This window comes from Aphelocoma coerulescens, chromosome 29 (assembly GCF_041296385.1).
Source record: "Aphelocoma coerulescens isolate FSJ_1873_10779 chromosome 29, UR_Acoe_1.0, whole genome shotgun sequence".
Taxonomy (NCBI): Eukaryota; Metazoa; Chordata; class Aves; order Passeriformes; family Corvidae; genus Aphelocoma; species Aphelocoma coerulescens.
This window is the reverse complement of record NC_091042.1, coordinates 2067842-2092598: the sequence shown is the minus strand read 5'-3', so window position 1 is coordinate 2092598 and position 24757 is coordinate 2067842. Positions and strand designations below refer to the sequence as shown.

General features: G+C 67.6%; 3 protein-coding genes across 11 annotated transcripts in view; 2 read left to right on the top strand and 1 right to left on the bottom strand.

The window, feature by feature from the left end:
- The first annotated feature begins 1776 nt into the window (after window positions 1–1776).
- On the top strand, window positions 1777–5881 carry NAB2 (NGFI-A binding protein 2). Of its 3 annotated transcripts, XM_068997621.1 has the most exons (7): window positions 1777–1959; window positions 2959–3760; window positions 3978–4111; window positions 4587–4638; window positions 4801–4933; window positions 5020–5220; window positions 5333–5881. In XM_068997621.1, exons 2-7 carry the CDS (start codon window positions 2966–2968, stop codon window positions 5425–5427), a joined length of 1410 nt encoding a protein of 469 aa, XP_068853722.1. In that variant the 5' UTR covers window positions 1777–1959; window positions 2959–2965; the 3' UTR covers window positions 5428–5881. The 3 variants fall into 3 exon arrangements, with proteins under 3 accessions (XP_068853722.1, XP_068853721.1, XP_068853723.1); XM_068997620.1 differs by lacking the exon at window positions 1777–1959 and having other exon boundaries at window positions 2902–3760; XM_068997622.1 differs by lacking the exons at window positions 1777–1959; window positions 5020–5220 and having other exon boundaries at window positions 2902–3760.
- Window positions 5882–5966: 85 nt separating this feature from the next.
- Window positions 5967–19989, bottom strand: STAT6 (signal transducer and activator of transcription 6). 4 transcript variants are annotated; one of them, XM_068997658.1, is made up of 21 exons: window positions 16366–16446; window positions 13742–14025; window positions 12831–12960; window positions 12586–12724; window positions 10979–11062; window positions 10589–10893; window positions 10348–10479; window positions 10048–10236; window positions 9890–9977; window positions 9666–9788; window positions 9446–9538; window positions 9106–9312; window positions 8935–9029; window positions 8704–8840; window positions 8451–8597; window positions 8197–8266; window positions 7812–7940; window positions 7623–7727; window positions 7430–7510; window positions 7077–7223; window positions 5967–6995 (listed from the first exon to the last, which is right to left on the bottom strand). In XM_068997658.1, exons 3-21 carry the CDS (start codon window positions 12944–12946, stop codon window positions 6815–6817), a joined length of 2568 nt encoding a protein of 855 aa, XP_068853759.1. In that variant the 5' UTR covers window positions 12947–12960; window positions 13742–14025; window positions 16366–16446; the 3' UTR covers window positions 5967–6814. The 4 variants fall into 4 exon arrangements, with proteins under 4 accessions (XP_068853759.1, XP_068853760.1, XP_068853757.1 ...); XM_068997659.1 differs by lacking the exons at window positions 13742–14025; window positions 16366–16446 and adding an exon at window positions 19974–19989; XM_068997656.1 differs by lacking the exon at window positions 13742–14025 and having other exon boundaries at window positions 16366–16512.
- LRP1 (LDL receptor related protein 1) overlaps window positions 19274–24757 on the top strand; it is an 80094-nt gene continuing 74610 nt past the window's right edge. For all 4 annotated transcript variants that reach the window (XM_068997655.1, XM_068997653.1, XM_068997654.1 and 1 more), the window contains exon 1: window positions 19274–19408. In XM_068997655.1, coding sequence (XP_068853756.1) covers window positions 19336–19408 — 73 coding nt within the window. In that variant the 5' untranslated portion in view covers window positions 19274–19335. The remainder of the gene's footprint in view (window positions 19409–24757) is intronic.

Below are 24757 nucleotides of genomic sequence, written 5' to 3'. Positions count from 1 at the left end.
CGCCGAGGAGCAGCGACAGCCAATAGGAGAGGCGCTCGCTGCGCGTTGTTCCCGATTGACAGCTGAAGTGACCTATCAGAAACCTATTATGATCCGGCTCCCGCCCCCGCTGCCTGCCGCGTTGATTGACAGTGTGTTTAACCTATCAGCATAGCGCGTGCGGGAAGCAGCCATGCTCCCGCCCTCGGTTGCCATGGTGACCAACATGCCCCCCCCCGCCGTTCATTCAACAGCCCCGCCCCGCTCCGTTAACGGAGCTCTGACAGACACGCCCCTCAGCCTATCAGAGCGCAGGCACGGCCGGCCACGCCCCCACCCCCCGTGAATCCCGTCTGATTGACAACCGCCTCCGCCTATCAGGGCGCGACCTCGCGTTGTTTGTGTGAACGGGTCACGCGTGGGGGGCGCGCAGGTCCCGCCCCTCGCCCCCAGCGCCCCTCCCCCGGCAGCCGAACCCGCGGCCTCGGGCCCCGCCGGGCCGGGGCCGTGCCGGGGCGGGCGTGGGGCGCGGGTCACCGGTGACACCCGGCGCGGAGTGGGTCCCGCATCCCACGGGCCAAGGGGCGGCTCGGCTCGGCCGGGGGACTCCAGTTCGCCCCGCTGCCGGCACCGTCCGTCCCCTGGCAGCGAGGCTCCCCCAGCCCCGGCGAGGGGGTGCCGCCCTCCGCGTGGGTCCCTCCTCGTGGGGCGGTGGCCGCCCGTGGGCGAGCAGCGGGGAGCGGGCTCGGGCGGCCCCCCCGCTCCCCCTCCGCGGGCCGTGGGCGGCGGAGCCGGGAAGCGGCGGGGCCGTGGGCGGAGGATGTGCGTCAGCCGGGGGCAGCGCCGGGGCTGGGAACGGCCCCGCCGCGCCGGACGCCTGGTCGTGGAGAGAAGGGAGGGGGGGGGCGTGACAAGGGGGCGGTGGGGAGGGGGGGGGGTGAACCGGGAGGGCTGGGGCAGGACCCCCGCGATGGGGACCGTGCCCGTACGGGACCCCCCGGCTGCTCCCCCGGTAGCTCCGGGAATGTGCCCCGGACACCGGCACGGCCCCCCCGGGCACGATCGCGCGGGGGCGGCTCGGGCCGCACGCCAGGCGCCGGCCGCGGTATAAATAGCGCCGAGCCACGCAGGGCCGGACCGGGGTGCGGGCCGTGACACCCCCCCCTCCTGCCTCCCTCGGGAGGGACCCCGGTGCTGCGGGCGAGGGGCTTCAGCATCCCCCCCAGCCCACCCGAGAAACCTCCGTCCGCTCCCGTTTTCGCTGCTCCGGGGCCCCGCGGGGGTGCTCGCCCCGAAGCCTTATCGATGGCAGCGTGTGTGTGCCGGTGACACCAAGCGCCAGCCCTTCGCCGGGGCTCCGGCACCGGGGCAGGGCTGCCGGGACAGCGGTGCCGGTGCTCGGAGCATCCCCGCGCCCGGTCGGGTTGTCACCGAAACCGGGGATGCTGCGAGCGCTGCCTGCGGGAGCCCCGGGATTCAGGGTGTCCACACCAGCAACCGAGCACCGTGTCCTCTTCGGGGGGTTCTGCCTCTCCCACGGACCCCCCCCGCCCCGTGCCCCGCGTGTCCTCCCCGGTCCCTGCCGGGGCTGCGGGACCCCCGATGCCGCCGTGCGGGGCGCCGCTCCCGCTCCCCTCCCGCTGCTCCGGTGCCGGGGGGGGGGAAGAAGGGGGGCCCGGTGCCGCCGCCCCCGCCGCTGCCCCCCCCCCCGCGCTCGGCGGGGGCGGCAGCCGCGGGATCCGCCCCCGGGGCCTCCCACGCGCGGCGCAGCCGGGGCCGCTGCTATTTCACGGTCCCGCCCGTGTGGGCGGCGCGCAGAGCGGCGCGGCGCGGCGGAGGGAGCGCGCCCGGCCCGGCCGCGGGACCCCCGGACCCCGGCACCCCCCGGACCCCCGGCTAGAGCCGGCCCCGGAGCCCCCCCGCCCCTCCCCGGCCGCCCGGCGGGGCGGGCGGAGCGGACGGAGGCGGTTCCAGGCGGCGGTGAGCGAGCGGGGGACGGCGGGAGGGGACGGGGCACCGGGGGGCACCGGCCAGGGCGGGGGTCCCGGGGGACGGTGGCCATGGTGGGACTGGGGGGGGCCGTAGGGGGGCGGAGCACCGAGGGACACCGGGCAGGGCGGGGGGCCCAAGGGGTGTTGGCCACGGGGCTCCGGGCGGGTCCGGGGCGCCGGGATGCACAGGGAGAGGATGGTCCCGATGGGACCGGGGGCACCGCGGCACCGGGGGATACCAGACGGGGTAGGGGGCTCGTGGGAGAATGGCCTCGGTGGGATCGTGGGGGCAAAGAGGGACCGTGGGGACGGCGGGGGGATGGGACACCGGGGGTCACCGGGCAGGGCAGGGAGCCCGGGGAAGGGATGGACCCCGGTGGGTCTGGGAGGGACAGGGAGGGATGGGACACCGGGTGGGTTCAGGGCACCGGAGGGCACCAAACAGGTGCGGGGGCACTGGGGGAGGATGGCCCTGGTGGGACCGGGGTGGGGATGAGGGCACCGAGCGGGGCGGGGTCAGCGGGGAAGGATGGCCCTGATGGGATCCAGGGGACCACAAGGGAACAGGGCACGGGCAGGGGGCCTGGGAGAGGTTGGCCATGGTGGGATCGGCACTGGCACATCATCCCCGGGAATGGGGGAGCTGGGGAAGCCCCACGTGTGTCCTGCCCCGTGCGGGGACCTGGGGTGAGGGGGCTGCTTGGCTGGGGGGGGGGGCGGGGGCTGGGCACAGCCCAGGGTAGGGGGTAGGGGCTGGGATGAGGGGGGCCCCACTCGTGTCTGTGCCATGTCCAGGGGCTGTGGCTGCAGGGACCATCCCAGCCCGGGGCACATGGGTGGGACTGGGTGCCCGTGGGGTTTAGGGACACTGGAACAGCCGTACCCAGGAGTGCTCCCTCTACCCCCGGGCCCAAGGGTGGGGAGGGGGTTTCTCCTGCATGTCCGTCCATCCCGGTGGTGAGTCCGTCTGTCCCTCTGTCTACCACAGGCTCGCCATGGCCCTGCCCCGCACACTGGGGGAGCTGCAGCTGTACCGGGTGCTGCAACGTGCCAACCTGCTGGGCTACTATGAGACCTTCATCCAGCAAGGGGGGGACGACGTGCAGCAGCTCTGCGAGGCAGGCGAGGAGGAGTTCCTGGAGATCATGGCGCTGGTGGGCATGGCCACCAAGCCCCTCCACGTCCGCCGCCTCCAGAAGGCCCTGCGTGAGTGGGCCTCCAACCCGGGGCTCTTCAGCCAGCCTGTCTCGGCCGTCCCGGTCAGCAGCATCCCGCTCTTCAAGCTCTCTGAGGCCGGCGGGCGCAAGGCGCTCAGCAACGGGCACGCCAGCCCCGGCGAGGCCGCGAGCAAAGGGGGTGGCAGCGCCGGGACGCCCCCGGCCCGCAGCCCCACGGAGCCGGGGGAGAAGCTGTCACCGTCGGCGGCTCCACCGTGGCCAGGAAGGAGCACCCCCGAGTCGGAGGGTGGTGGGGACGAGGAGCCGGGGGGTCCCCCCTTCTCCCCGGGCGGGAGTGGCGGGGAGCAGGCAGCGGGCACGGAGCTGGAACCGGAGTTGGCACGGACGGTGGTGGAGAGCGTGGAGCGGCTGCTGCAGAGCTGCCCCCGAGGCGGCGAGGCTGAGCTGCGGGCGCTGATGAAGCTCAACAAGAAGCTGGCCAAGGCTGTGGGGCACATCTTCCAGCTGGAGGACGGTGACCGGCAGAAGGAGGAGGAGATCCGCCGGCACAGCGCGATCTATGGCCGCGGCGAGGCCCGGCGCCGCGAGGGCAAGCAGCTCACCCTGCACGAGGTGGGCTCCGTGCTTGAAGTTCCCGGGATGTGCTGGGTTGGGACAGGGACTGGGGCGGTTCTGGGGGTGTGGGTGGGTGGGATTCGAGGTCTGCTCCCACCCAGGTGGCATCTGCCAGCCTGGAGCCAGCGCTGCCTTAGCCGAAGGTCGCGTGGGCGCTGCTGTCCCGTGGGCGCTGCCGTCCCTGTCCCCGCTCACGCATCATCTCTGCCCCCAGCTCATCATCAACGAGGCGGCCGCCCAGTTCTGCCTGCGGGACAACTCGCTGCTGCTGCGGCGTGTCGAGCTCTTCTCGCTGTCCCGACAGGTCGCGCGGGAGAGCACCTACCTGTCCTCGCTCAAGGTCTCCAGGTAAGCCAGATCTGGGAAACCCCTGCCTCGTAGCCCTAGGGGGGTTTGGCTGTCGTCCCCTTGCACCCTGGGAGCTGAGCTGGATGGGGCCAGGACCCTGCGGCCCCCAGTTCCCCTTTCCCAGCGTGGGTGGTTTCTGCCTGACCTCGGAGCGTGGGAGGTGGGGAGGATGGGAATGACGGGGATGCCAGGCGTGGGGGGGGATGCCAGGTGTGGGGGGGGGGGGGATGCCAGCCAGCAAAGGGATGCCACTGGGGATACCCTGTCTCTTGCCTCTATCCCCAAAGCCCCCCGCCCACCGTGCCAGGGCTGCCTTTTCCCTTCGCTCTCCAGCTGCTTTCCTCTTTTTCCACCCCCAATTCCATCCGTGCCAGAACCCCAATCTCTGGCATTGCCCTGCCTGGTGGCTCCCCTCACAGCGTGGGGCCTTGCTGTGGCCACCGCCACACCTGACACAGCCCCTTTCCACCCCCAGGGCCCATCCCGAGGACAGCGGTGCCGTCGTGGCCAAGCGGCTCAAGCAGGAGGTGGGTGCAGGTGCAGGGGGAGCGTGTGCAGGTGTGCACACCTGCGAGTGTGGGTGTGACGGCACAACGTGCCTGGGGCTGCTCTGCCAGCTCGGGGTGACGGCCGTGGGTGTGCTGGGGTGGGTGGCACAGGGGACCTGCTCACCTGTGCACTCCTGGCAGGCGGGAGAGCAGAGCCGCCCTGAGCTACTGGCACTGCCGGTGGGGCTGGAGCCTCCCGGGGCCGCGTACCGAGCCAGCCTGGAGGAGGACACGGGCAGCCTGTCTGGGGAGAGCCTCGACGGCCACTTGCAGGGTGAGTGGGGGTCCCTCCCCTTCCCGGAGGGCTGGTGGTGGCCGGTCCCCGGCCCCTCGCGCTGACTCTCACCCCTCTCTCGGCAGCGGCGGGGGCCTGTCCCCGACTGACCCCTCCGCCCGGTGCTGCCCCGGACGTGCCCCTCGGCCTCGCGCCCCACGGGCTCTGGAGCCGCCACATCCTCCAGCAGACGCTGATGGACGAGGGGCTGCGCCTGGCCCGGCTGGTCTCGCACGAGCGCGTGGGGCGGCTCAGTCCCTGCCTGCCGGGGAAGCCCCCGGGACCAGGTGAGCCCCCGCGGGGCCGGGGGGGCTTTGCCGTGGGCAGGGGTCAGGGCGGCACCGCTGCCTTCTCCTACGGAACCGTGTCCTGACGCCACCTCCGTTGTTATCCCCACAGAGTTCGAGGACGGGCTGGCAGAACGGGGTCCTCCGGCCCCCCCAGAGCCCCCTCGGGGCACCATCAAGGTGGAGCAGGAGACCAGCCGGCAGTGAGGCCCCTGTAGCCCCCCCGCCACCATTAACGAAGCAATAACGTGCTGGGGGACGGGTGCGGCGGCGCTCCGGGCCCGGGGAGCTTGTGGGGGGTGGGGGGGAGGGTCTCAGCCACAGCTCCCCGGCCCCCTCCCGTCCCGCACCGACGCTCTGGTTACCTCAGCCGCGGCGGGATGCGACTCCCCGCAGCAGCAATACCCTCATCCCGCCCGGCTCTGCGCCCCCCGCCGCCCCCCAGGGCTGGGGAGCCCTCGATGGACTGGAGCCCCCTGTACAGCCCCCGCCCCACCTCCGTGCTGACCGTCCCCCTCCCCGGCCCCGTCACCGCGCGGGGACAGACGCGTCGCACTGTGCGCTCCCACGTCAGCGCTGCCGCCCACGCCGGGCACACGGTCCCCCCCCCCCCCACCCGCAGCGCCCACGCACCAGCCGCCAGCCCCCTCCCCGCAGCACGTGCCAGCTCACTGTGCACCCACCCTGCGACCCCCCCCCCCAGCACCGCATCGGCTGTAAATACCCCCACCCCCGCAGCCCCCGCACGCGGCCCCCCACACCCCCCCCCCGCACCCCGATACCTGCGTGTGCTTCAAGCATGGTCCCTGTGCCGGGGGGTGTCACACGTGCCGTGGGGTGTCACCCCCTCCCAGCACGAAGCAGGCGGCGTTTGACGGGCACTGGGGAGGTGCTGTTCCCCCCCCTCCACCCCAACCCCTTGGGGTTCCTCCTCTTTCCCTCCCCCCCCCCCAATCCCCACAAGCCGTGCCCAGCCCCGGGGTTCCCACCCCCCCCGTTAGGACTGTGTGGTGTCTTTTTAGAGCATTAGCGACTCTTCCTTTGTACCGTGTACAGTAGATTATTTATTTTGTTATTTTGGAATAAAACTTTATTTTATGGCTTATCTTCCTGCCCCCTGCTCCAGCTTGGAGGGGGGGAGGGGGTGGGGAGCAGCTCAAAACCCCAAAGCAAGCGCTGACTGCGGGGGGTGCGAGGGGCCCGTGTCCCCCTCCATGGGGGTCCCGGTGTCTACCCCCGCCGGGCACCGGGCTGGCACCTCCGCCCCGGCGCCGTTCGCGCTGCCGCCTCCCGCCCCCGCGGTGACTCATCCCGGCGGCGTGGGCTGGGGGCACCGCGTGCGGCTGCCGGTGCCCCCCACGCAGGACGGGGCCCCTGCGCCTGCACCCCCTCACCCGCGGACCCCCGGCAGCGGCGGGGGCGGGCAGCAGTGCAAGGGGGGAGGGCGGGGGTTACCCCAAATCCCCCCAACCCCACCTTTCCCAGTTGGAGTTTCCACCCCTGCACGAGTCGTTATCGAGTCCGTGAACCCAGACAAGGCTGGGAGGGAGTGGGGGGGGTCCGATGTCCCGCCTCCCCCCCCCCGGTAGCCCCCTCACGCGTGTCCCGGCCGGATGCTGTCATCCCACCGCGCCTCCCCCAGCCCCCAGCAGGATGGGCTGGAATTGGGGTACCCGCTGTGCTGCGGGAGGGGCGCGAAGGGGGGCAACAGGGGCACATCCTGCAGGAACTGCTCCAACTCTGAGCCTGGTGACTGCTCCATGCTGGGTGACATCCTGGGGACAGAGGCAGCAGGATGACCGGGGGGGGGGGGGTTGGGAGGGGGTTTCCCTCTGCTGACCCCTCCCCGTGCTTACCACCGTGGGGAGCTCTGCAGCGGCCCATCCTCCACGGCTGGGAACGGGGGCAGCTCGGGCATCTCCTCATCCCGCGGCTCCACAGAGGGACCCCCGGGCAGCAGCTGCGAGACCTCCCCGGGCATGTACTGGCTGGGCATGAAGGGTCTGGAGGGGGAAAGAATGGTGTAGAATGGTGTAGAAAGGCATTGGGGGGGTACAGCTTGGTTTCTGGGGGCTCCTCCAGGGAGCACCAGCAGGGCAGAGCACTGGGAGCACTGGTCAGCTGGGGATGGCTGCTCCAGGTCTGGGGTGGGGGGGGAAAAGGGGTGCAGGGCAGGGTGCCCCCCTTGCACCTGTGTGCCAGGTCTTACCCGGGGGTCCTGAAGGCAGGTTCCTGGCAGTGGGACAGCGAGGGGTCCATGGCCAGAGGTGACGAGAGAATCGGTGATGGGCTGTGGGGAGGGGGAGCACTCAGAGAGGGGGGAACACCCCCTGACCCTGCTGGGGACCAGAGGGGTGCCCACCCTGCCCCCCACCCTGCCCCCCACCCTGCCCTGCTCCTACCTGTGGAAGGGGGAGCTGAGCCTGTCGGGGACCATCATGTTCATGTTGCTCTCAACCGTGGGGTAGCCCGAGGGGATGGGCTGGGGGCAGAAGGGAGTGGGGGGGCTGCAGTGCACACACAGAGAGGTTCAGATTGAGGGGGAGACTCTGCCACAGCCCCCACCCCCCACCCCACAGCAGGGCACTCACCAGATGGGGGGCAGCACTGGCTGCAGACTCTCAGGGTGCAGCTCGGGCTGCAGCATGGGGGGCAGGCTGAACACCTGCACCTGGGGGGCCTCAGGGGGGGCCCCCATGGTGCTTGGAGGCTGCTGGTCCCTGCAAAAGCACATGGTCCCCATCAGCACTGCCAAGTCCAGGCTCTGAAGGGGGACATGTGCTGGTGGGTGCTCGAGGGGAGGGTGGTAAGTGCACAGACGTGCCCCAGCGCAGCTCGGGGGGCCCATGGGGGACTCTTCACTCACCAGCACAGCTCTGTTTTTCCCAGTCAGGGATTTCCCTGCCCAGGGGGATGCTCAGGCCGGCCAGGGGTCTGTGCAAACCCTGGCCCACATGCACACAGCCTCGCACCCACCTTTCGCTTTCCACCGTCATCTTGATGGCAGTGGAGACGTAACCCCGGACGTCCTTGCCTGTCTGCTCTTCTGCTCAGGGAGGAGAAGCATCCATGAGCCACCACCTCCCACCACCGTGCCCTGCCAACCTTCTTTGCCACCACCCCCGCAAACCCTGGGGCCACCTGGGTGAGACCCAAGACACCCCCCACGGCATTGCTGGAGTGCAGAGGTGCAGCACAGCCCAGGGCCCATCCTGGACCCCTCCACTCACTGTTGTAGTGACTCCCAAACGCCTGGTCCTTGGGGATGTTGGGGTACAGATTGCGGAGCTGCCCCAAGTCCCGGATCCGGTCGCCGAGGGAGCGGATGGACAAATCCTTGGCAGAGAAGGGCTGGATGTTTTCCACCTGGCTGGAGCCTGAGCGAGGGAAGACACATCACGGGATTCCAGTGCTGGTTCCTGTAACACCCCACAGCTGTTGGCAACAAGGACCCCCCCTGCACAGCCCCTGACCCCATCTCACCGTCCTTGCCCCGGATGACGTAAGCGATGGTGACGCCCCCGATCTCGGAGTCGCTGAAGCGGAGCAGGAAGGTCCCGTCCGGCTCCGCGCTCAGCAGTTTGCACACGTACTGCTTGCTGATGAAGCCCACAATGAGCCTGGAGGAGTGGACAGGTGGGGAAGAGGGATCAGGATCACCCAGGGTGGTGGGGTGGGATCAGGACCCCCAAAGCTCAGCCCCGGGGCACCCACCTGTCTGACCAGTAACTTTTGAGGCATCTCTTGGTGAGGTCCAGGACTCCATCAAACCACTGCCAGAAGGTGAATCCCCGGCCAGGGAGGATCTCCTGAGGCAGAGAGAGGCCATGAGGTTCCCCATGGCCATGCTGGCCCCTGCACACCCTGGCCAGCCCTCCCAGTCACCTTGTTGAACTGGGCCCAGGAGACGTGGCGGCTCTGGAAGTCCTCGAACCTGGCGCTGTGGTCATTGAAGATCTTTTGGGCCAGGAAGAAGTAGTGCTCCTTGAGGAGCCCCTTGGTGGTCTGCACCTCTGCCATGAACTTCAGGTTCAGGGTGTCACACATCTTCTCCCAGGGCACCCGCTCGGCCACCACGAAGGGCACCCGGTCCTGTGGCCGGGCAGGGGATCATCAGGACAGGACACCCACCCCTGGACTCCTGCTCCAGCCTGCACTGTTGCCCCCCTCCAGAGCCCACCCAGCCCCAGGTTCCAGCTCCTTCCCTCTGGCTCCTGGCACTCACAATCTCGGAGAAGGCATTATCCCACAGCACGGTGGCTTTGGCGTTGTTGTCCTGGTTCCCGTGGACGATGACCACGATGGGCAGAGACAGGACCTGGGGGCAGAGAGTGGCCCTGAGCCAAGCGTGGTGGCTGCTCTGGGACTGTCCCAGCCCAGCACAGATGTCCCACAGGGGAAGGCTCAGCATATCCAGCCCCATCCCATGGGAGAGGAGCTGGTACCTGGAGGTGGATGGAGATGTTGCTGGGGGTCAAGGCCACATTGGTGCTGAACAGGACGGCGCATTTCTCCTCTGTCACCGATTCGGAGCCCTTCCGCTCGCAGCGCTTGATCTTCTTCAGCAGCTGGGGAGGGAGAGCTGAGCATCCCCAGCCTCGGAACTCCCAAAAACCCAACGGAGACCCCAGCAGAACCCCCAGCCCGGCCCCTCACTGGTGGCACTCACCACGTTCTTGAAGTTGGCGCAGCAGGTCCCGCTGGTGGGGTTGGTCTCCAGGGCCACCATATTGTGCATGATCTCCCCCGTGCTCTCGCTGGGCAGAGGAGGGGGTCAGGGGGGCACGGCAGTGGGGAAGCCCCCTCCCCCTCACCTCCGCTGCTCACCTGAGGGTGTTGCTGTAGTTGCTGAGCTCCAGCTCCCGTGCCTGTTTCTCTGTCACCATGTCAGCCCTCACCACGTAGGGCTTGGGCGCTGCCTTCAGCAGCTGCGGGCCCAGCAGGAACCGGACGCTTGCCTGGAACTTGGTCTGGGTCTTCAGCACCTGTGGGGGCTGCTTCTCCACCAGAAAGGAGCTGAGGGAGAAAGGGACACCACGGCACTCAGCACAATGCCCCGCCAGCTCTGCCACCAGCCCCTGCAGACCCATCTCAACCCTTGGCCACCACAGGCCCCCAGCCCGTTACCTCTTGACCAGGCTGGACAACACCTCGTTCAAGCGCTCCAGGAGCCGGGGCAGCAGCTCAGGCCCCAGCTCTGTGCTCGCTGCCATCACCTGCTGCTGCAGCTGGAAGTAAACCTCAACCAGCTTCTCGCACCTGGGGAAAGGGGGACCCTCAGCACCCCACCATCACTCACCTGGAGCCCCTCGGGCCAGTGGAGGGAGTAGTGCCCCAGCCTGCTGGGGTTCCAGCTGTGCCCCCTCACCTCTTCTGCAGCGGTGCCAGGTTCTCCTCGAAGATGGCCCCATTCCCTGCCAGCTGCTGTTGTCTTTTCCAGATCTGAATCCTCTTCAGGACCTGCTGTTTGGCCGCCTCCAGCTCCTTCACAGCCTCCAGGGTGAGGGTGGGCAGTTCCCTGGGGGCTGTGGGGCTGTCCACGGCCCCGTCCCGCCCCGGCCCCTCTTCCCGGAGTGCCTGGATCTCACGGACTCGGTGCTGCAGCCGCTGCAGCCCCAGGCTGAACTTCAGCTCCTCCTGCCGCCGGTGGAAGCTGAGGGGCAGGTGGCGGTCCTGGGGCAGAGCAGAGCGGGGTCAGTGGGGGCTGCGGCCAGTCCTGCACCTCGGGGTGCCCGGGAGGGGGGCAGGGACCACCCACCCGTTTGAGCACAGCCGCCTTCTCGCCCTCCAGGATGGCTCTCATGACAGCCACCAGCCGCAGCGGGTCGTGGCGGAAGGTGTTCTGGGGGGACACAAATGGGGGGTGTCGGGGGGGTGCAGGACATGTGCCCCCTGTTTCTGGCCCCCTCCCACCCCAGCCCCTTCCCACAGCACCTGGCCAAGGCAATTCGGGGGTTCCACAACCACCACAGAGCTGATTTCCAGCTTTTAAACCTCTTTAAATGGCGCACAGAATCATGGAATATCTGGAGGTGGAGGGACCATCAGGATCATCGGCTCCAACTCCATTTTTTTTTGTATAAAAAGTAGAAGAATCCACTTCAAATTGGAACAAAAAAAAAAAAAATTCCAAACCGAAAAAGAATTCTCCATTCCCGTGAGCATTTCCTCCAGCCTGACACCTGGGGGAGACTCTCCCAGCTGCCCTGGGCGGATCAATGCTTTCCTCTGAAAACAGGGAGAGGAATTCCCCGCTGGCTCCGTTCCTGTGTCCCATGCCAGCTCCTCCGGCCTTCACGCATTTCCCAAATTAGCTACTTCCCAAAACAGCAGCTAAACACCATGGGGGGAATGGCTGATGACGCACTTGGTGGGTTCCTGTGCCGGTGGGAGCTCCACTGCGAGGGGCTGGATACAGCCCTGTGGGCTCTTCCAGGGAAAATGTGGGATTCAGGGGGTGAGAGGCCCAGGTTTGGCTCCCAGCCCTGTGGTTGCCCAACCTGGGGGTGACCTGGCTCCCACCACCCACGGCAGCAGCGAGAGCAGGGAACACCCCGGATGGGAGTGGAGAAACGAGGATTTGGTGGTCCGGGATGAGGGATGGATGGAGGGAGGAGGGAACACAGATGGGCTGCTCTGCTTCAACATTTTAAATAATAAAAAATCCCTAAGCTGAAACATCTGCTCGTTTCCTACAGCAAAAAGCAACAGTCTTGTTTTGGAAAGTCACTCTGCTCCCCAGAAGTTGTGAGTAAAGCTGATCCCTTCCCAAATGTTGGATATTAAAAAGGTCTGTTACAAAAAAAGCAGTTTTCAACCAGAATGGGGCTCTGGGAGTGAGCCCTGCTGAGCCCTGGTGCTCTGAGCTTTGCTGGCCAGAGGGTTGGGAAAGGGACAGAGCAATTCCAACAGCCTTGATAAGAGAAAGGTCCCCAAAAACGAAACCCAGAGCTCACGACAGGAGGAAATGCAGCCCCACACGGCCTGGGGAAAGGAGAAATCAAACAGCCGAGCAGAAAATGGGGAACATCTGGTGAGACAGCCCCCAGGTGCCAACAACTGGGGGTGAGTGGGGCCACAGGGGCTGAGGGGCTCAGGAGGGTCCCCATGGGACTGCTGGAGGGGGGATGTGGCAGCTCCCAGTGGGCCACTGGGCTGCAGAGCCTGGGATACAAACAAACCCCTCTGTCCTCTGGAACACCCCAAAAACCCAACTGCTGAGTCTGCTCATTGCCCACAAGGCTGGAAAGGGGTGTCACACGGGGACCATCCTAAGGCATCGAGCCCTTCCAGCATAAAATAATCAAGTTTTCCTGGGAACTGGCTGTGATCCCAGCGTGACCCGGCCCCAGTGTCCCCACGCACCTCGATGCTGCTGACTTGCTGCAGGATCTGGCACTGCTGCCCGTCGCTGCTGGCAGCGCTGCGGAGTTTCTCCAGCATGTCTGACAGCATCCCACTGGCCATGCTGGTGCAGAAGGTGTCAGAGCCATTGATGAACTCCCTGGAGAGGGGAGAAGTTGGGAGAATGGGCATGGATCCCCTACCCTCCCCTGTGTGACCCCCCAGCCTCGTGCTGCTCTGGGGAGGAAGGGTCCCAGGAGACTCACCAGGGCTGGTTCTCCAGCCACTCGGCCAGGAGACAGCGCAGGCTCCGGGGAAACTCCGCGGAGAGGCTGCTGAACTCCTCCGGTGGCATGTGGGACACCAGGTTCCAGAGGGACATCTTGGAACAGTCACCTGTGGACAAAAAGGAGAGGGGATGAGGGCAGGGCCAATGGAGCAGCCCCCAACCCAACTCTGGCAGGGCTGAGGACCAAGAGCCTCTCAGGGAGGGGGTGAGAGCTGCTGCTTGTCCCTCCCTGTCTGAACCTGCTGCTCCACTGGGCTGGGGCTGCTGGGGAGGAGAAGGAGTAGGAAGCTTGATTCAGGATCAGCCTCTTGGGCAATCCTGGGCGGGTTGGCAGCCCACTTTGTGCCTCAGTTTCCCGCGTCTCCGGGGAATCCCTGCTCCTTCTGCCATGGGACAGGCACTCGGAGGGACAGGCAAGTGCTGCTGGACTTGGCACAGGAGAGCTGGGAGAGCCGGAAGAGTGGGGAACCCCCTGGGAGTGGGAGAAGTGTGAACTCCCCTGAGCTTGGTGAGGCCGTTCTGCTGGGGTGATCCCAGTGAGGTGGCTCGGCTGCCCTCCAAAACTTCCTCAGGTGCCCCCTGCACGGAGGGCCCCTTCCCCAGCTGCCCCTCATGCTCGGTGGGCTCCAGAGATCACGGAAAGCAAGAAGAGGACTGGCATGAGGCGCTAGATAGGCAACTCCACCTGGAATGCCTGGGCTGGGGACTCACGGCCCCACCACACCCCAAGGCGGACGTCAGAACCCCAACATTCCCAGCCCGTCCCCTCAGCAGTGCCCGCGCCTCTTCCCGACAGCTCCCGCCCTTCCTCCCGCCACGCTCGCTCCCTCGGGCCCCACCGCAGCCCCGTGGGCCCGGCCGGCCAGCGGGGTCCCCACACACGCACACCTCGCTGCCGGTTCCGCCGGCCCCACCCGGGGCCAAGGCCCGATCCCGCGGCGGATCCCGCAGCGCCGCCGTCTCACGGCCCAGCCGAGGGGCCGGGGCACCGGCGGCACCCCCGGGCCGGCCCGTCCGCCCGGGCCTGGCTCGCCGTGCCCTCAGGCGAGCGGGGGGACGCGGAGCCGCGTCACGTCCCGTGTCCCCGCGGGCAGCGCGTTCCCCACGGGCCTGGGCCGCGCGGAGCCGCCGAAGGCGCAGGGCGGAGGTGGAGCTGAGGCACTCCGAGAGCCCTGCGAGGGGAAGGAAGCCGGCGTCACTGGGCAACGTCGCAGCCGGAGCAAACAAACGCCTGCGGCCTGCAGCGAGCAGCCCCAGGGAGCGGCGGGAGCACCCCGGGGTGCTCCGCGTCCCATGGGAGCAGCCCTCACGGAGCTCCGTGTGCCGCCACTCCAGTGGGGAACCAACCATGGTGGCTGGAGGCTGACGCCTTCCAGAAATGCGTTTGCTTTCGACTCCATGCCTGCCCGGAGCAAACAGATCCGGGTGATACACTGCAGTGAACGGCCCAGGGGATAAGGTTACGCCGGAGGGGTCAATGCCCGGTGGGAGATGGACCCAGCAATTCTGGGAATGCTGCTGGGCTTCTCCCCACAGTCCCGGGGGGATCTTGGCAGGAGGGAAAAACAGCCTCTCCTTTTGCCAGCCTCGAGGTTAATCCCCATCCTCCTCCCCTATTAAACCTGTATTTCTGCTCAGCCCTGGGAGGCAGCTGCTGGCTGGAAGCGCCAACCTGGAGTGTAAGCCTTAAGCCAGGCATGCCTGGATCTGCTGAGAGTCTGCAGGAGAAGCTGCACTGCTCCCTCCTCCCACTGCCCAGGAGGAGCTCGAGGGGGGGAACATTCCTGTCCCCTCCTGGCATCAGTCACAGCAGTTCCTACAGCCCAGCTGTGCCCAGTTTCCTTCCCATCCTAATTTCCATGTTTCCTTCTTCTTCTGCAGTAGAGCTTTTCCTCAGTTCCCTCCTTGGGGCAACACCCCATGGGGACCCTCCTCCAGGTCATCCGGGGGAGCCGAGGTCGCAGGGGCACAGCTGCCTTGTGGCTGGGGAAACCGGCTCGACACGGGGCAGGGTAGGGCACCCGGGGAGGGGGCACAGCCGCCCCCCGCCCGCTCTCCCTCCCCAAACCCCCTCGACGCAGCCACTTTCTCTTCCTCCTCCACCCGACGGGCTTCACCTCCTCGTGGGACTGGGGGTCTTCTGGGCAGGGAGGTGGCTCAGGAGGAGCCCGGGCACGGGGGGTGGGGGGCTCAGGGACCCCCACACTCTCAGTACGGGCTTTGTGCTTTCTCACTGCAACAGGAAACCCTTCCCCAAGCCGGAGCTGCCGTACACTCCCCGTCCCCTTCCCTGTCCCGAGGTGCCGTACATCCCACGGATGTTACTCATTAACCACCAGCCCTTCCTGGCAGCCAGCTGCAGCCCCCCACTCTCGGGAGGGCTGTGCCGGGGGGACAGGGACGGACCCCAGCCCTGGCCATGTCCCCGCTGCCGCCTGCGATCTCGCAGTCTGGCGCAGGTGGGTCCCTCAGAGCACCGTCCTTATCCTGCGGGGCACCTCAGGGCACCGTCCTTATCCTGCCGGCCGCTCGGCAGATTCCCCGGGGCTTTCGCAGGGACGCTCACGCTCGGTGGGCTCCAGAGATCATGAGACAGGGATCCAGAGATCAGGAGCAGGGACAGATGCTCCGAGGTTTTCCAAATGCTTGGGACTCCCGGACTCCTCTCCGGCTCTGCCCTCGCGGGGAAGAGCCCGAGGGACGTGGCTGCCCCTCAGCGTGCCTCAGTTTCCCTGGGGTGCTGGGGATGCCAGTGCTGCCAGCGTTCTCCAGCCGAGGCCAGGACACGGGACACGGTGGGACACCGGTGACAGTGCCACGGGGAGGACACCGCGGAGCCCATGTGTTTGGGAGGGGGGGCTGCCCACTGCTGACTGCGCTCGTCAGCGAGCGAAAGTTCCTCTGGTGTGTAGGAAGAGGAGCGGGGCCTTCCCCAGGCGACCCAACCCAGGATGAGTCACGGCTCGGGGAGTCCGCGCTGGACTCGGCGCTGCTCCCGTCCCAGGAACTCGCTGTCCAGGTCCCACCGGCGGGACGGGGGAAGGGGTCTTCCTTTGCCCCATCCACCCCCCAAACAGCGGCATGCCAGGAGATCTGAGTTCCAGGAGAGCGGGGTGCCAGGCGAGGGGGTGCCAGGAGAGCGGGGGGGTGCCATCCTCTGCACCCACCCAGCAGCGGGTGGCCTGGACTGCGGGTCGAGCTGGGCTGCGTTTCCATCTGCGCGGCCGATGCAGCCTCGGTGCCACCGGTCCCAGAGCCCCTTCCCCATCCCACTCCCAAGCACCCCAGTGAGGGGCTGACGGTCACTCCCCCTCAGAGGCCCCGCTCAGCCTGTCACACGTCGCACTGCCCACCGCCGGAGCAGGGAGGTGCCTCTGGACAGCCCCCCCCCCCCCCCCCCGGGACACTCCGCAGAGCCCCGTCCCCCCCGGCTCCCAGCTCGGTGCCCCTGCCCGAGTTCCGGGCCGGGGCGGGAGGTGCCAAGCGGCGGCAGAGTCCCCGTCCCCCGTTACCTGGCGAGAGCAGCCGCGGGCGGGGGGCGGCCGGTCCGGCCGGTCCCCGCGGCCCCTCGTTCACTCCATAGCGGCGGCGGGCGCGGCCGGTCCCCGCGGCGGCCCCGCTCCGCCGGGAAGCGCCGAGCGCAGGAAGGGGGAGGAGACGTGCGAGCGGAGGGGTGGGAGGGCACCGGGACCGGGACCAGCTTCGGCAGGACCTGGGACCCCCGGACCGCTCCACCGAGGGGCTGCGGCACCCACCGGCTCCCCACCCGCCCCATATCAGCCCCCCACCCACTGGTGACCCCACTCCTGCCCCGTATCTCCCCGTTCCCATCTCCCATCATGACCCCACTCTTCTCCATACCCCACTCGTGACCCCACATCTGCCGCATTCAGCCTCCACCCACCCACTGCTCCCGCCCACGCGTGCCCCTCCCTCCCATCTGTGACACCCACCCCTGACCCTACTCCTGCTCTAATCAGGTCCCTCTTCACTGCCCTTCCAAGCCCCCGCCCATCCCCGTGGGTGCTCTCGCACCGGAGCAGCCCCGGTTCCGTGGCCCCGCCGTTCCCGGGTACACCGGGCCGGGCCGTTGGTCCCGGACTGCACCTTCACCGCACGGTTTGAGCCCCGGTCCCCGTCCTGGGGTCCGAGCCCGCGGCTGGTCCCGGGCTGTGTCCGCCTCTGCCTGCGCCCTCCGGTCCCGAGCCGAGGACGGGAGCGGGGGCACTGAAAAAGGGTGCTCGTTGTTTGGGGGGGTTGCTGCTGCACGGGGGTACCCGCCCCGCCCCAGGGCGCTCCTAAGGCCGCTCCGACCCCCGCGTCCACCGGAGCGGAGGGGCAGCACCGGGCAGGGCCGCCTCGGAGCCGCCAGGGGGCGCTGCCGCACCGCCGGTGCCACCGGGGCGAACCGGGGGATCCGGGGCCGGGGCTGCCAGGGCTGGGGATGCGGTACCGGGGCCGGGGCAGGGCCGCGGGGTCCCCGCGCTCCCCCCGGCTCCTCCCGCCGTGGCACTGGTGAACTCTCCGTGTTGCCATTTCGAGGATCAAACGCGCCCGGGAGCCCCGTGAGCGCGATTGGCTCCACTGCGTACTTGGACTTCCCGGGAGGCCGGACACCCACCGGGACTGTTTGGGGCTGGGAAAGGGCTTCCTGGCCACGCTGAGCCTCCCCACGGCCCCGTCCAGGACGGTATGGAGTGGGGACAGGGCTGTGGAGAGCTGGCCGGAACCACGCGTGGGAGGAATCAGAATCGCACCCGCTCCCGGGTCGTGTGCGACGTTTGGGGGCTCTGGGGGAACAGAGCCGGCCCCAGGAACCCCTCCAGCCCAGCGGGTTATGCCGTGTTTCTGCCACCCCGGTCTTTCTGCAGGGGCGGCATCCCGGGAACATCTGGACCTTCTCCCGAACATCTGGCGCCGCAGCAGCTCGGATCATCCCCCCGCCCCACTGCTGCTGCCTGACCGGGGTGGGGCGGGACAGGCGTGTGACATAATTTAAAAAAACATATGACATCACGCGGAGGGGTCGCATGGTGCCCGATGACGGTGCCGGCACCGTTGCCCATCTCCCTCCTCGGTCCCGGGCCCTCGCAGGCAGCGGTGTGGCCAATGGATGACGTCACGGCTCTGGCTCTGACGTCACGGTTCTCAGTCAAAGCTGGAGTTGGGTGAGTGATGGGCGGCCTTGCCGATGACGGGACCCCCATGATGGGGGTCCTCTGTTCCGGCTCCCCGGCCCTGAGCCCTGCTCCTGCACCCCCGCAGGGACGACTGGGGGGACAGCGAGGGTCCTGCTGCCCTGGGGGCTGGCGAGGGAGCCACTGCCCTGGGGGGGACAGCGAGGGTCCCACTACCCTCGGACATAGCGAGGGTCCTGCTGCCCTGGGGGAACGGTCAGGGTCCCGCTGCCCTTGGGGCTGGTGATGGTCTTGCTGTCCTGGGAGAATGGCGAGGGTCCTGTTGCCTTTGGGGATCAAGTCCCACTGCCCTGGGGGGACAGTGAAGGTGCTGCAGCCCTGAGAGGATGGCGAGGGTCCCGCTGCCCTTGGGGATGATGAGGGTCCTGCTGCCTCGTCCGTCTCTGACCCACAGCCGGTACCGTGTGCCGGTAGAGGGGAGCTGGGCCGCCTCCGCACCTGGGGCGATTGGGGGCCACCACAGCAGGGAGGGGCGGGGGGCTGGAGTGGCATCGCGGGCCGGTACTGTGTGTGGTACCTGTACCACACCGGCACCGGCACCGGTCCCCTGCCCTTGCCATACCGATACCGACACCGGCACCGGACCTCTGCCCGTACTATACTGACACCGACACTCCCACCGGATCTCTGCCCGTCCCATACTGACACTGATACCGGCACCGAACCCCTGCCCGTACCACACTGACACCGATACCGATACCGGCACCGGACCCCTGCCTGTACATTATTGACACCGACACCAGACCCCTGCCCGGACCATACCGATACAGGCACCGATACCGGCACCGACACCGGACCCCTGCCTTGACCCTGTCCCTGCCCACACCCACCGGGGGGCGCAGCCCCGGCACCGCACGCGCATGCGCGTAGGACCCCCCCCCCCCCAACGCCACGCGCGTGTCCCCCCCCCACCCCCCCCACTCCCCGTTCCCGTCCGCGCGCGACGGCGGCGGCGGCTCGAGCCCGGTGACGTCAGGCGGGCGGCGGCGCGCGCTCCATCTCCCCCCCCCCCTCAATCACCGCCCTCCCTCCGCCGCGGCGGCGGCGCGCGCAGACCCCCCCCCTCCATCCCCCGCCGCCGCCACCCCCCGGCCCCGCCACCCCCCGGCCCCGCCGCCGCCGCCGCCCAGCCCGGAGGGTCCGCCCGCCCCCCGGCCCGGCCCGGCCCGGCCGCCGGCCCGCCCCCGCCCGCCCCCCGCGGATGTCGGTGCGCGGGCCCGGGACGCGCCGCCCCACGGGCAGCACGGCGTGAGGAGCCGCCGCCGCCGCCGCCGAGCCGCCGGCATGGGGCCACTGCTGGCCCTCGCCGGGAGCCTCCTGGCCCTGCTGGCCGCGCCCGCCGCCCGCGCCCTCGAAGGTGAGTCGGGGGGGCGGCGGGGCCGGACCCCCGCCGGGCGATACCGGCGGGGTGGGGGGGGGACACCGGCGGGGAGGGGGAGGCGCCGCAGCCGCGCGGCCCCGCAGCCGCTGTCGGGGGCGCGGGGCTCGGCCGGGCCGGGGAGGGGAGGGGGCGGGGGGCGCCGCGCGCCCCCCCCCCCCCCCCCCCCCCGCCGCTGCCGCCGCCGTGACAAAGCAGAGCGGGCGCAGCCCGGCCCCGCCGCGCCGTGGGGACACCGGAGGGACCGGGGAGCAGCGGGGGGCAGCGGGCCGGACTGGGGAGGCGCGTCCTCCCCGCACCCCTCCGCAGCGCGCGGTGCGCCCCCCGCCCCGTCCCCCCGCAGCCGCGGGGGCCGCTCGCTCGCGCTCCCCGTTTTCTCCTCTTTGCCCGTTCCCGTTGCTCCCACCCCCCCCCCCCCCCCCTCCATCCCATTTTCCTCTGGAATCCAAAGTTTTCCCCGCAGCCAAGCAGGAAAGTTGGAGCTCAGCACCGCTGCGGGAGCCGGGTCCCGGTGTCCCGGGGGTGCCTGGGGCCGGGGTCTCACCGGTCCCAGGGGTGCCCGTGACAGCCCGGCCTCGCCCCGCGCTCCCGGCTCTTGCATAACCGGGGCTGCTTCTCCCGGAGCCGCAACGCCCGGCTACGGAGTTTGGCTGTGACCGGGCCTGGTGGCACTGGGAATGTGTTTATCCAGCGACCGGGCTGTCCGTCCCCCCGTCCGTGTGTCCGTTTGTCCAGCCTCCCCCCATCCGTCCATCCAGCTCGCTGCCAGCCGCTCGTTCCCAAGCCGTGCACGTCGCGTTCCCGGCCCTTATTGATCTATTCAGTAAATACTTGAGCTCGTCAGCTCCATGGCCGGGCTGGGAATGTGCGAGGGGCCGCTCTTGGCAGCGCCGTGCTCCGCGCTGGCAGCCGATCCAGCCGGGAACCGGCGGCCGTGGCGAAGTTCCTCGCAACGCCTGGACGCGCAGGGCTGTTTTTCCCTTTAAAAGCAGGGAAATGGGGGGGGTGTCTCGGCTTTCCTGTTACGGATTCCCCTCTGTCCGTGTGGGAATGGCCTGGTGAAATGAGAGGCCGGAATGATGGATGAGCGAGAGGGGTTTTTTCTTGTTTGTTTGTTTTTTGGAGGGAGGTTTTTCTGTCCCATTTCTTTGCCCACCTTCGAGCGCAGCAGGAGAAGGGATTTGGTGTCGTGGCAGTGGCAGCATCTGACCCGTCACCGGGTCGGAGGGATGGAGGAGGAGGTTTGGGCAAACGCCAGATCCCTGCCCCAGATTCACGTCTGGGGCTGCAGGAGGCCAGAGCCTGCGGTTTCCATCTTCCAGCCCCTCCTTGCCCTACTGGGGGTGCGGGTGCTTGATCTGTGTCCCTTGGAGGGAGGTGACAGGAGCGGAGCAGCTCAGGGCACCCTGCAATTCCCCCCCTCTGCCCAGTGGCACCTGCGGGGCTGATTGAGCTGCTGGCAGCTGCCCCGTGAGCTCAGCGGTGCAGGTGGCCAACAGCTGAGCTCTCTGGGGTCACCCCTCCAGGGACCTGAGGTCTCAGAGGCATCATCTCCGCTCGGAGGTGGCTCGGAGCAGCCGGCGGATCCAGAAGTTGGTGGGGGCGGAAGGGAGGCATCGCTCATTGCATAAGCTGCGTTGCCTTTGGAAACGAGGCTGCGGAAAGATGATGAGCTGGAGGGAAGTTCCTCCATCCTCTTCTCCACCCCAGGAGCTGGAGTAGGGCAGAGACACCCCTTCCTCCTGTTGCAAGTTCCCCTCCTGAGGGGCTTCCTTTGGGAGTCATGATGGGGACGAGGTGCTGTTCCACCACCTCGGGGTGCTGGGAGCTGTGTGAGCCTGTGGGAGGGAGGATGTGGAGGCATGTGGTGGATGTGGAGGCACCGCAAGCGTGTGGTTAGGCTGGCTGGGAGGCAGAATTTGCCACCAAGGTGCCACCTGAGCTGGTGCCTCAGCCCTGGCAGTCCTGGCCGGGCTCTGGTTTCCCTGATGCAGGTCTCCCACTGCCCCAGCTGGGTGCAGTGGGGCTCTGGGAGAGGCCAGGATGTCATTGGGAGTAGGGTGCAGGTCCCCATCCTCGTCTGCAGAGCCAGTTCCTCACAATCACTGCCTCTGTTTGCAGCTCTGGAAGCTCTTTGCTTGTTCCTGGAGAAGAAGAGGACAAAGTCCAGCCGTGGGGTGGGAGGAAAGCTCTTCCATGGGGAACAAAGGGCGCCGGTGCGCAGCTCCTGTTTGCCCAATTCCTCCATCGCTTCCTGGGCTGGTGTGGGGCATCCCTGGGCCCTGTGGTGGCAGAGCCCCAGGAGCGGAGTGAGGGCAGGCAGGGATCCCCCCCGTTCCTGTTTTGGAAATACCTGTGGTTAAAGGTGGCTGGGGTGTTTTGGTGCAGCACTTCCCTCTTGCCACCTTGGTGGTCTGGCATGCCCCGCTGTGTGTCCGTGTGTGCCCGTGTGTTCCCAGGTGTTTTCCCGTGTGTTTTTCCATGAGTTCCCATGTGTGTGCACACGTGTGGGTGTGCGCACGCTGCTTCCCTAAGCGTGCACGGACACGCCCGGAGCTGCACCGGGTTCAGTGGAGGTGAAGAGTGGAAGTTTGGGGTGTTGGGAGGAGAAGGCAGGAGCTGCTGGAGGGGCATGGCTGGGGGTTCCCCCATGCAGTGTCCAGAGGGGTGTCCGGCATTCCCATGTGGAGCATCCCAGCTGGATGCTTGGGGTTCCAGTAGCCCCACGAGGCTCTGTCCTGGTGTGAGAGGTGCCTGGTGCCACTGTGGTGTTGGATGAGAGGGCCGGGCTCTGGCCCCCGTCCCACGTGCTCGCTGTCCATGACAGGCACTGACGTCGGGAGGATGGGGCAGCGCTGGAGCATCCCTGGCAGCGCTGCCAGGTTCGGGGTGAAGCCGAGGCGTCGCCTCCTCGCTGCTTCCGAAGCTCCTGAGGCGCCGTGGGCGGCGCGGGGGTGGGAACAGCTGTGGCAGCCCCCTCGCCTTCGGTGTCTCAGCCCCGCCGCTCGCTCCTCGTGTTCTCTCCGTGCCGGTTCCATGTGCTCCGGGGGAGCCTGCGAACCGGGAAGGAGCGGGGGCTGCTCCAGCTGGTGATGCTTTTCCTCCAGTGTTAGTTGGGATGATGGGGAGAAAAACCACCCAGGTCCTCCCTGTGCCTCCAAGGCCCTGGTTCCTGGAGCATCCCTCCTGGGGCTGTCCAGGCTCTGCTCTGCTGCGCGGGCGTTCCCCTCTCCTCACAGGAACAGCAGGATTGGAGCGGAAAATCAGAGACAAATTAAGGGAAAAGCTGCATAAACCAGCTGCTGGGTGGGGTCCCAAAAACAGCCCTGGAGTCAGCCGAGGGGATGGGGTGGTGGAACGAGAAGCTTTGAGGAGGGAGGGTTGGCTCCCAAAATCCGTCCTCCTACTGCCTGAGAGGAGGGTGTTTGGGGAAGGACCATGGCTCCTTCCCCCTCCAGGAGGGCACAGGGGGACCTGGCTGCCCCCCAAGGTTGTGACAATGTCCAGGTCACCTCCCAGTGCTCACTGAGGGTGGGGAGGGGGATGGAGGGTGGGCAGGGAGAGGGCCAGGAGCCCTTTGGGCAGAAACTGGGAGCACTGGTAGCATCTGTGGAGGTGATGGTGGTGACAAGGTGAGGACACTGGATGCTGGTGAGGAGGGATCTGCTCCGGCTGTCAGGTGGATCCTGCTGCCGAGGACGTGCCAGCATCTCGCGAGCACTGGGACGCTCCGCAGGGAATGGGACAGCCCGTGGGGTCCCTGGGGACGGTGTCCACACCGGGGTTTGGCTGCCCTGGGAGGCAGGAGAAGCTGTGCTCGTGTCTGTGATCCCCGTGGCGCTCCAGGGCTCTGGCTGTGCCTTTGGGGAGCTTTCCTGAGCCCGTGGATGGTCTTTTGGACGGAGCCTCTCCAGAACAGTGCAAGGGAGCACGTGGTTCCACGAGTGTCCTTTGCCCGGCAAGGGGGTGCATGGGAGGTGCTTCCCGAAATCCCAGCCAGGGCCAGGCCCTTGGGAGCCGTGGAGTGCCTGGAGAGAGGGGGGGACACACAGGATGTGCCACATCCTGCTGAGTCAGCGCCACCGTGAGCCCATGGCTTTGTCATGGGGCAGGAGGTTCCTCTTCCAGGCGTGGAGATGATTTCGGTTCCCACATCCACTCCAAGCACTTTCCTGGTGAAGATAAATCTTCTCTCTGTGCCCCCCAGACCTCCTGGCCCTGCCGGGATCTGAGTGACTGCGAGAGCTGCCTGCCAAGCCCAAGGTCCTGCTCCCAGCTCACCCAACAAGCTCCACTGAGGTGCCTGGGATGAATCCGGCGGTCCCAGGGCTGGGAATGGGCTCCTTGGGGTTGGTGCTGATCCTGGTCTGCCAGCAGTGGGTGCATCGGCCTGTTTCCTCCCCACAGCCCTGGCTTTGCCAGGCAGGCAGGCAGGCCTCTCCTTGTGCTTGGCATGAACTTCATCTCTGTCAGCTCCCTGAGAGCGTGTCCAGCTGTGTTCCCATGGACATCCCTCTCCAGGGACACCCCTGTCCGTGTGGGCTTGGTGGCCGGTGGTGCCGTGGCCTTGCCGAGCGAATGCCTGGGGACGTTTTGCCTCCAGCGCTGTCGTCCTCGGCCTCTCCCAAACGGAGCATCTGCCCCTGCTGCAGCTTATTTTCCAGGGGATGCTTTTCCCCTCTCCTTGAGATTTTGCAACCCAAGGCCACCTCGAGCTATTTACAGCCCAGGTTTTGCTGTTGACTTAACTTCCCAGCCCTTTCCACGCACCATCCCCAGGCAGCCCGACCTGCCCGGCTGCAGCCACACCAAATATTTTCAGCTTTTTCTAATCCAGCCCAAACTCGTTGTTTTCTTTGCTGCGTGACTCCTATTTTTGAAGGGAAAGCGCAGGGTGGGCCGTGAGGGCTGCTCTGGATGTTATTCCATCGTGAGAGGTTGCGTTCCCCAATGTGGTCTGGCCATTTCTAGGGCTAAATATAGACTCCAGTGTCCTTCCTGAGCCAGGGAACGGAGCGGGCTGGAGCTGCAGTCATGCAGATGCTGTGCAGGACCACAGACGGTCCCAGCACCGCTCGTGGGGTTGGCAGCAGAATTGTTGGATAATGCCCTTGCTGGCAGCTCTGAGCTTCTCCGGTGGGACCGTGCTCGCAGTGGCACCGAGGGGAGGGATGGGAAGAGCATGCCGGGCTCCGGGGAGTGCCAGGAAGGTGAGAGCAGGTCTGTGGTGTCCGAAACGCATGGGCTGGGGCTGCAGTGGGAATGGTGGATGTCTGGGAGGGAGTCTAATTGAGTTGGAAGTTGCATCTTTAATTGAGTGGGGTAATT